This window comes from Salvia miltiorrhiza, chromosome 7, assembly GCF_028751815.1.
Source record: "Salvia miltiorrhiza cultivar Shanhuang (shh) chromosome 7, IMPLAD_Smil_shh, whole genome shotgun sequence".
In the NCBI taxonomy this organism is placed as follows: domain Eukaryota; kingdom Viridiplantae; phylum Streptophyta; class Magnoliopsida; order Lamiales; family Lamiaceae; genus Salvia; species Salvia miltiorrhiza.
The window spans coordinates 3,241,714-3,252,852 of NC_080393.1; the positions used below are offsets into that span (position 1 = coordinate 3,241,714).

Sequence of the window (11,139 nt, forward strand, 5' to 3'; positions counted from 1 at the left end):
ATACAATCAATGTATTTGAAACAAGTGAACTATTAATAATTTAATATAATGCAATTTACTATATAACGAGATCAACTTCTTTTCATATTTGGAATATTTTTCTCTTTGACATTATCTTGAAGAAAAAACAAATTAATCTTTAGAGAAAATTAAATGAAAAATATCTTGTTAGGATCTTTCCCTGCTGTCTAGTCACTAACGACTTAATTAGTTTAATAGTGTTTGCAGCCAAAAACAAGCAAACTCTTTAATTATTCGATGTAATTATTTTAATGTTAGACAGGTGTTAACAAGAAAATTATATAGGAGTCAAAGTCGTTGATTTGCTCATCAAAAACACCTAATTTGGCTAGCTCATCATTTACCTCAACAGTAAAACAAGCAAACACTTTAATTATTTAAGTAAAATAGGCACATTAATTACCTTCCGTAAAATGTGGGGAAGTCCATAATTAGTGTAGTAATTATAATTAGGCAGAACCGATCACCTATCCACCGTGGGCAGACATAATGTGCACACCACTGATGTGGCAATCTTAATTAGAGTAAGATAATTTTAATTAGAGTAAGATATGTTAATTCTCTTTTCAAATTAAAATTGTCATATCAGTGGTGGACATATTATGTCTGCCCACGATGAATAGGTGACCGGTTCTGTATAATTAGGGGTTAACTAGCTTGGGACAATTAGAGGGTTAATAAAGATTTTTAATAAGAATATATTAATCCTCAATTAGAATTTAATTATTGAGCGACAATCAGAATTAAACCTCCTAATAATTTAATTATTTGCATTTCAACCGATGCTACAGCGCACACACATGTATATATGTATTATGCGTATCATTTTACATTTAACAAAATCATCATTAATTTTATTAAATAATGACATGTAACTAGTGATTAATTAACATTCGAATGGTGGTTTCCTGTTTCTGGCATTGTGGTTGGTTTCGGTTATGGTGGTTGGATTTGCGGCGTCTCTCGAACTTTTTCTACAGCTTTCTGGTGCGCTAGAAGCTAGAGTCTGGGAGGTCGGGCTTCGTTAGTTGCTCCGCGATCGACGAAGGGTTTCTTTCCGGGTGTTGCTTTGTCTCGTTTGTTCCTCGGCAAGGTGAGGCTAGAATCGTTTTGGGGCAATGGTCAGGCCGGAGCTTTGCTAGCGATTCCTTCTTCCCTCAGCCTTTGTTCTATATATCCTCGTTGTGTTTGCTTTGGACATGTACTCTTTTTCCTTTTCGAGATTTTTTCCTTTGAATTTTTTTCGAAAAAGTTTTAATGAGGTATGACCTTCAGTTTATGTCTTTGTATACTCGATGGATTTTTACTAGGTTTTTTCTCTTTTTCTTTTTTGGCAATAAAATTTCTATTTCAGGAGATTAACATTCGAATGGGTGGGTCCAAAATGAAAACCAATTCGAATAGCCCTAATCAAAATTCTCAAATTGAACCAAACCAGATTAGTATACAAAAAGCGAATGAAGATTTTGGTTCGATTTGGGTTATACCAATTCTTTTTTCTTTTCCATTTTGTTGTTTGCATATTTGTATTGGAAAATATTAAATTTAAATATTTGTACATATCAAATTTGAACCATGCATGAATTTAGAAGTTAACTGGATCAACAAATACAACTATTGTTAAATGTGTAAACAAGATTGGATAAAATGTTGAGGCACATGAGGAAAGATAATTCATAGCACATGATTATTAAAATTAACTCACATCTTAATTTTTAGAAGACATTAATTTCTTAATGGTTACTAATTCTTATTCTTAGAATTGAGAACTAAATTAAAAACTACTAGAATCTAAAAAATATAAATATGCATTAAAAGAAATTCAATTTTGGTTTGGGTCAAAACCAATTTTTTTAATTCAATACGAAATGGAATCGGAATAATGTTGGTTTGACAATTTCAACACAAAAGTGTAAATTTATTTGTGTGTTGCAAATAAAACATATTGTTTACTCACATATAAATATAACTATATAAGTGCCTTTTTACTATCTATCTGCATAAATATTATTGTGACATGTTTTTCTTTGCTGTTAAAATTTGAAGAAAATTGTTGCATGTATCATAAAAAGAAACAAAAGGTAAAATCAACATCTTAATTAATACTACTATTCAACACTGTTTACCTGATTAAGACGTCAATGTGAAAAGACATCTTATCTCTAAATTTCTTCATACTTGCTGATCAATTCTTATCAATTTCTTCGTATAAGTCTTTGAAAATTCTGAATTGCGGGATAAGTTCTATCTGCTCCATTTGAAATTACTCTTTTACCCTTGAATTTATTGTTTTATGAGGTCTTTTGTCTGCAAATTTGAGAGATTTTAATTAAATTTTGAAGTATTAATTAATTAGCTCATTGATTTGACTGGTTCAAGTCTTTCAACGAAATTTGACAATATATACATAACTATCACAAATTTGTGTATAGCTGCCAAACAATTCAAGATCCATCATTTGATTGGCATATTTGAAAGTTTATTGATGTTTAATTTGAAGATTAAAAAAAAAATTGAAGATAAGAACCGTCAAGAGTCATCGTGTAGCCCGATTATTTGTGCTTATAATTTTTATAATTACACTTCAGCACTTTTTCAAATTTTCCCCCTTTTTTTTTTTCTTGTTTTTTGTTGTTGCGAGGCCATCCAAAAAATTTACTGCCTTGCGATTTTGTAAGACTATAAATAAACAAATTAATTTGCAAGCTATTCGAGGCTTGATTCGAAATAAATTTGTCCGGCACTTGATTTGACAATAAATGAGCTAAGCTCGAGTCTTATTTTAAGTTTGATAATTTTATTGAGCCTAACTCGAGCTTAGTGTTGTTCGACTCATTTTTTTTTCTATTTTCTTTTTTTGCGAACATATTGGGATTTGTTTGTTAGCAAGCTTAATTTTTGTACCTTCAATCGGGCACTTATACAAGTTGAACTCGAGCTCAAATAACAGATTGATACGCTTTTTTTTTTTGCGAACATATTGGGATTTGTTTGTTAGCGAGTTTATTTTTGAACCTTCAATCGGGCACTTATATGAGTTGAACTCGAGCTCGAATAACAGATTTATCAAGAATATATTTTGAATAATTTTCGAGCCCTTCACAAGTTTTTAACTAGCTGGACGAACATCATTTATACGAAAAAAAAATGATTCCATTTATTATCATTGTCGATGAGACAGTGTGGATAGGGGTCTAAAATCCTCTACATGGGGAAATGTGTAAAAATAAATCCGGCCCGACCCACTTTTTGGATAGGGCTGAGATACATTTGGGCTTGGGTCGAATTGTCCCGAATTCTGTAGTTGGCCCATGGGCTCGAGTCAGTCGGGTCCTACGCAACATATCTATTTGGACCACTAATTTCGCCATTTCAATTAGGGGAACAAAATTCTCAAAATCGAACAACCAAATTGATTCAAATTAAAATATTAAAATATGGTTTGATTATTTTATTTTTTTTCGATGTGATTCGGTTTTATTTTTTAAAATAGTTTGATTTTTTCGATTTGGATCAATTGATCTTTTAAAAATAGGACAAATGGAAAACCGAATAATATAATATAATGTAATACATTAATACCTTTATATATAATTTTGAATTTAAATATAATTCAATTTCACTTTTTTCTTATTTTTCATTTTTTTCCGGTTTGGTTTGATTTTAATTCTTAAAATTTTGATTAATTTGGTTCATTTTTTAAAGATTAATATGAAATTAGATTGATTTTAGCAAAAACGAATTAAAAATCGAATACGCACCCTGATCTGAATCATTAATTTCAAGTCGAACCCAAAAATTTGACAACTCTACTTATATGTTAATGTGATCTCTTCAAATAAGGGATCCCAACAACCCGTATCTATAGAATATAGTAGAGCTGTGATTTAGCCTTTACATCAGTCGAGTTAAACACCCTCATACCAAAGTAAACTAGTGTTAAGAATTTTTTTAGAGAAAAGGCATATCATTAAAGCAAAAGGCATATCTTAACTACTTTTAAGATTAATTTGCACAATTTAAACTGAAGGAATCTAGCAGGACAACTTAATAAATTGAGATAAAGGTGTCCTTTTGTTTTTTTATTGTAAATTTATAGTAATAAAAAATAAGGGATATTCTATAAAGAAGAAAATTTAAAAAATATCTTCACATCATTGTTTATAATAATATTATTATTATTATTATAAATTAAAATAAAAACGAAGGAAAATCATTAAAAAGATAATGAAAAGTCTTTTGGTTCACAAAAAATAATCTTTTTTGGTTATGTTGAGACATCTACAAAAATTAATTTTTATTTTTATTTGTGAATTTATTTTATATGATGAGCTACTTAATTTCTTTACTCACAATTCAATTAATTACTTATTAATGTGTGTCTTCAATTAATTATTTATTAATGTGTGTCATAAAAAAATGATTATTTTTTTGTAGACGAAGCGAGTATTAATCCTGATATTAAGCCCTTCTAGAAAACAATTGCCTTAAAAGCATGACTATTCCACTGAATTATTGAAACAAAGAAGACAAATACAAAGACCTCACTATCACTTAGTAGCCTACCAACTGTTTGCGTAAATGTCTACATTAAGAAAAAATACCAAGGCCAAACTTCCATTCAATTCAACCATGGCGGAAGAGAAAACTCCAAAATTCACCATCTTATTGTTTCCATGGCTAGCTTACTCACACGTACACCCCTTCTTCGAACTCGCCAACAATCTCGCACACAAAAGATTCCGCATCCATTTCTGCTCCTCCGCCGTCAATCTCGACTCGATTCGAGGCAAGTTCGGCAAAGATTCCTCCACCGCCGTCGATCTAATCGAGCTCCCTTTCCCACCGCTGCCGGAGCTCCCTCCGCACCTGCACACGACCAAGAATCTGCCGCCGAATCTCATGCCAACGCTCGTCCACGCATTTCAGCAGACATCTTCCGCCTTCTCCGAGATCATGAACAGAGTAAGCCCCGATTTGCTGATATACGATTTCTTCCAGCCATGGGCGGCGAAGCAAGCGCGGCGCCGAGGTATACCGTCTGTCTACTTCGCGACGGCCGGAGCAGCGCCGTTTTCCTTCTTCTACCATCAGTTTAGACATGGTGAGAATCGAGATTTCCCTCACGAGGAGATATACCTCAGCGATCGTGAAAAAATCGACGCGAGCGCGCCGATTAAGTTAGAAATTGAAGATGCGGATGAAGATGCTTTCTCATTTGGGGTATTCGATTTATCTTGCGACATCGTTTTGATAAAGGGGTTTCAAGGGTTTGATGGGAAGTATATCGATTATCTGTCTGAGCTCTGCAACAAGAGAGTAATTCCAACTGGTCCACTAGCTCTCGATCCCAATGATCAAATCGACGAAGAGAGTTCAGAGATTCTGCAATGGCTGAGTAAGAAGGAGCGATCTTCCACCGTGTTCGTCTGCTTCGGCAGCGAACATTTCATATCCATGGATCAAATCAGGGAGATTTCAAAGGGTTTAGCGCTGTGCAAAGCGAGCTTCGTGTGGGTGGTGCGGCTGCCGCCGGAGGCGGAAGCGGAGGGGGTCTGTATCGAGGACGCATTGATCGGAGGGTTTCTAGAGAGGGAGAGAGAGAGGGGGCTGGTGGTGGAGGGATGGGCGCCGCAGGCGAGGATTCTGAAGCATGCTAGCATTGGTGGTTTCGCGTCGCATTGTGGGTGGAGCTCGATCATGGAGGGATTGTGGTTTGGGGTGCCGATTGTGGCGATGCCGATCAAGTACGATCAGCCGATAAATGCGAGGGTTGTGGCGGAGGCCGGCGTCGGGGTGGAGGTGGTGAGGGGCGAGGATGGGTGTTTTAGCGGAGAAGAGGTGGCGGCGGCGATTGATAGGGTGGTTGGGGGGGAGAGTGGGGAAGGGATACGGCGGAGGGTTGGGGATTTGAGTGGGAGGATGAGGAGAGAGGGAGCGGCGGCGGCGGTGGAGGAAACGGCGGAGGAGTTGTTGTTGCTTTGTGAGAAGAGTAAGCGGAGTGGGTGATGGGTCAAGGAATTCATTCCATGATTGTAACAGCTTTATCTTTTGAACTTTGGAGTATTAAAGAGCTTAATTATTCTCATCATTTCATCTAATTTTACTGGATATATATCCTATTTAAAAAATGAATTAATTTTTTTTTTTAAATATAAAAATACTCAATCATGCAAAATAAATATTTTCTTAGAATTTATTTATCAGCATTTTTTTTTTTTGAGAGAGAAGCATAATTTGTTAAGATAACCTATGTTGGTATGCATAAACATTGTTATTAAGAGAGATTTGAATAGAGGTGTCAAACGGTACGGGTCGGGCCAGCCCGGCCCAAATCCATCGGGCTTTGTCTTTTATCGGGTCGGGCCGGGCCGAAATCAAATCGGGCTGCAAAATTCTAGGCCCAGTCCAGCCCCTCTCGGGTCATCGGGCGGTCGGGCTAAACCGGCCCATAATTTATATATTTTAAAAAAAAAATGTGACAAAAATAGTTAAAATATATGCTTAGCAGCTGCATTAAGGTTTTATTCTATGAATGGTGAGTCAAGGATTTTATTCACTGACTAATAATGCACTAGGATTAAGAGAATGTTTGCTACTTTCATTACTTAACTTAATGGACAATGCAGATTAGACTACTTATAAATTAAAGTTTGGTTCGAATTAGAGAATTGTGTAAATGGAAATAAGGAATACAGAATGCACTATTCCTAATTCCTATTGTGTAGCTTTGTTTTGACTACCAAATGATAAAGGTCGAGATAAGTTAACAACTAAAATCAGGATTCAAATTACTTTTTAGGTTTTAATGTTATAATTTATGAATTTTTAAATATATAATTTAAATAATAATTTATTTATTTTGGGCGGGCCAAAAAACCCGAAAACCCCGGGCTTTTTAGCCCGAAAGCCCGATCAGCCCGGCGGGCTCATTGGGCGGGCTTTCTAGGCCCGGTTTTTTATGGGCCTATTTTTTTAGAGCCCAACCCGGCCCTAAACCCGGGCGGACCGGGTCGATTTTGACAGCTCTAGATTTGAATGAATAACATTATGTTTTCCCCTAAAAAAGAAAAAGAGTATTACAAAAGAAGCTTTGTTTCAAGATCTCAATAATCAATGATTCAATATCATATGGAAATTTAAAATACCTTCTAAAATAAACCCTAAAATATCTTCTAGACTTGGACTGGTATAGTGGTAATGGTCATCTGATTCTGGTCCTGATTTAATCAAAACTAACTATCGAGAATGACATGAAATAATTATTCCGTTGATTATTCGTCGTGACCTCATCTATTATGTCCAAGATTAAGATGTCTTAAAGATTGAATTTTCTAATTTCAATTGTCTGGATTACTAATTTTTAGATACTTTTATTGTTATTGTTGCTTATATGTATATATAGGGACGGATCTAGGGACCGGGGGTCCAGCCCCTCCCAATTTTTTATTTTTATTTTTTATACAATATATATATATATATATATATATATAGGGTTAGGTTTTATTGAGAAGCTCAAATGTGTTGAGAAGCTGAGAAGCAATCCAACAGATGAACATGTCAATTAGTTTTTATGAACGCGGGTTTGATCTGGGTTCGATCCTTGGCGGTGGCGTATTTTGAACAAATTAAATAGATTCGTATATTCGTCAGTTATATTTGGTATGTTCAAAGAATTTATTGATCTGGGGTCTAATTGCCATGTTCATCAAAATGTACTAACATGTTCATCTATTAGATTGCTTCTCAACTTCTCAACACATTTGAGCTTCTCAATTGAACCACTCCCTATATATATATATATATATATATATATATATATATATATATATATATGAACCAAAAAAAATATCTAATTTTTAGATATTTTTATTATTTGCTTATATGTATGTACAGGGACGGATCTAGGGACTGGGGCTACGATATAAACAGCTCTTAAAATAAAAAATGTGAACCAACAAAAATGTATGAATTATGTGTAGAACATGTACGAGTTCAGTGTGTAAATGTATGAATTACGGAAATTAAATTTTTGCTACATTTGAGATTCGAACTCAGGACCATGAATTCATCCAACAAGGTGATGAATCAACCGTAGATCTTGATGATCTAAGAGCTAAAAATGATTCTTATTTTATATTTTAAGAAGTGTTTTTAAGAGAATATAATACATTATTTTAATGATTGTAGTATCCACATTAATTGCTTAACATTTTACAATAATTTATTATACTAGTTTGTTAAATTTGTGTTACTTAATTTTGTCATATTTTTCTTTCTTAGTTAATTTTCAATATTAAATTTCAGTTAATCCTCAAGTTAAAGTAAAGTTATGAACTGTTACTAATGAAGATGAGATATTTTAAAAAAAATCACATAGAGATATGTTATTATATGTTTTCAATGTACTTGTTGTTGAATTAATGAAATGCGGACAACTATTTATTATACTAAGTGAATGATTTTTAATGCCAAATCTATTAAAATTCTAGTTGAACATAAAAATGAATTGTACAGAATGTTCAATTTTTTTTTGGCTCGGAGGCTCTCATCCCCAAACTCTCGTGCAAATACTTTTGGACACCATACTTCAACAAATTTAACCCAATAACAATAAATCTTGGCTCCACCCCTGTGTGTATATACACCATATATCCTTCCTATATATACAATAAGCCCATGCATCCATCATAAATTTTTTTCTATAAAATTAATGCATTAAATATTAATATAAAATAAGCCAAATGTATCCACCATAATTTTTTTCTATAAAGTTAATGCATTTAATGTTAATATGCGGCTCAATTTTGTTTTCACCTCATTTATTGTATATATATTCCACAAGAAAATCTTGTGAATTCTTAAAAGATAAATGAAACTTCAGACCATTTTTTTAACATATATATAAAAATGTGGACCATAAGTATTTAATAGTTGGTACGTCAACCATTTCAAAAGTGAATAATTTAATAAATAGAAAATTTATTTTATTTTGCGACTCAACAAGTGAGATCAATCGATTTCAGACCAAACTGAAATAATTGGCACGTCAACCATTTCTAAAGTCTAGCCACATAAATAAACAGAGGTAAGATATCTTCGATTAATATGCCAATGAGACCTAACTCATGTGGCGAAGCACCGCCGAAGCTGAGACATCCAAAAATCTTTCTTTTGTGAGAGGTCTTGATCACCAATAAACTTTACCTAGTATATTGTCTTCTCTCTCTTTTTCATTTCTCCCCAGACTGTTTAATTAGTTCAACTAGTTGATTAATTATAATTTAATTGCTTAATTAATCACCTCTTTAATTTTAGTAGTGAGTGTGGATCAATTTAAAACAACTTATTAGTAGTGCTCATAGGTTTTAATTCGCCAATTTAATTATGTGGATATAGTCAATCTTGCTTTTCCACTAATTAAAAATGCACAGCGTGTGGAAAAATGAAAATAGAGCAAAAATTACTTTTCTAATTATGAAAATGATGAAATCAATGAAAATATGAAATGTACGTATTCTGTGAAATATAAACACTAAATATCACTCCTCTATTTAGCTGTTGTTTAGCTTTTCTATTTCATTTTTTGTTTCTACACCACATTCTGATAAATGTATATATACATAATTCACATTTGTATATTCTCTGTTAATTCATTCCATTTATATATACATAATAAGAGATTAAGAGGGCCGATTTATGTTGCCAGTCATTTGTGAACACATCTCGTGAATACCCTTCACATTTAGTCTATGTGAACATTTGTTTTATTATTTGTATTATAATTCCCCATAAATTATTAATGAGCTCATTAAATTTACAAATTATATAAAAACCATAGTTTGATTCATCTATTTTTTTTTCCTTTCTAACTTATAGGAGATGAATCAACAAGTAAGATGAGTTTTAATTTTATGTAATTTGTAATTTTTCGATAAAATATTTGGATGTATTAACATAAAAGATAATATTAAACATCAATTCACCAATGGTGAGCGGTATTTCAATTATCATAATACATATTTAGAGATTAAAAATATTATCAATAATGCAACACATACAAATATTTAAAATTCCAAGAGAATTACTTAAAGTAAAATGGCACGAACATGGTTTTGGCCAACAATGAGCGACCTGCATATAATTATACATTGCTTTTATGATACCGTTGAGATCCCAAAAATCATGGGATTTTTTAGATAGGTTTAGAATAAATATACGTATATTTTTTTATTGTATATTACTACAATTATAATTAATAAATGGTCAATAGGAATGATAAGCAGAGCATATACATATAGAATCATAGATGTCGACGATTTGGAAAAAAATAAAATAAAAATCCCACTTGCAATAAGAACACGCAAATAATAATAATTGAAACATTATCCTTTCAATCAGTGCAATTTAATGCGGAAATAATCGCACAAAAAAAAAGTCAAAAAATGCGACAGCTACTTTTACCTGATTTATCAGCATTCTTATTTAACAGTCAAGTACTAGTGTTGGCTTTTAGAAATTTTCGATTTTTTTATTTTTTCAAAATTTCGAGAATTATAAATACATTTAATACGCTCACCAATAACCATATGTAGACGGTTGATCAGACGCGTACAGAGAAGTAAGGTCCAATCACAATTAATTTCTATAAATTATTTATTTAATTTAATTAAAAGCTAATTAATTTCAAATAAAGTTTAAGAAATTTAATTATCCTATTATAAAGTAGAATAAGTATATAAATATACACATTTTTTTATCTATATAAACATACACAATTTTTATATATTTATAAATAATAGTAATGCATGTTTATGGAGTAAAGAATAAGTACACACTCCATAAAAACGAGATAAAGTTTAAAAATTTAAAACAAGTTTATGTCAGTTTAAAATATTTTCTTTCGAATATTTTAAAATTGTTGGCAAAACTAATTTCAGTAAAATTCAAATAATTCCTTTTCAGATAAAACCAAAATTTAGGTACACTTTTTCAAAAAGAAATTACTTAGCATGTAAAATGAAATTCAATAAGCCGGCGGCATGATGGCAAAATTTACAATTTGGATGACTTAATTATGGTCAGGTGTCTCCAAGAGGACACCAAGATATCCGATCT

At 32.3% G+C, this 11,139-nt stretch overlaps 1 protein-coding gene across 1 annotated transcript; it reads left to right on the forward strand.

Annotated features, from left to right (window-relative positions):
• Positions 1 to 4,493: 4,493 nt before the first annotated feature.
• LOC130991650 (UDP-glucosyltransferase 29-like) lies at positions 4,494 to 6,112 on the forward strand. The gene has a single exon (XM_057915978.1). It carries the CDS (start codon positions 4,603 to 4,605, stop codon positions 6,028 to 6,030), a length of 1,428 nt encoding a protein of 475 aa, XP_057771961.1. The 5' UTR covers positions 4,494 to 4,602; the 3' UTR covers positions 6,031 to 6,112.
• Positions 6,113 to 11,139: the final 5,027 nt, after the last annotated feature.

Bases quoted from the DNA above. Each gene is read 5' to 3' on its own strand.
- LOC130991650 (XM_057915978.1), top strand. From the start codon at position 4,603: ATGTCTACATTAAGAAAAAATACCAAGGCCAAACTTCCATTCAATTCA.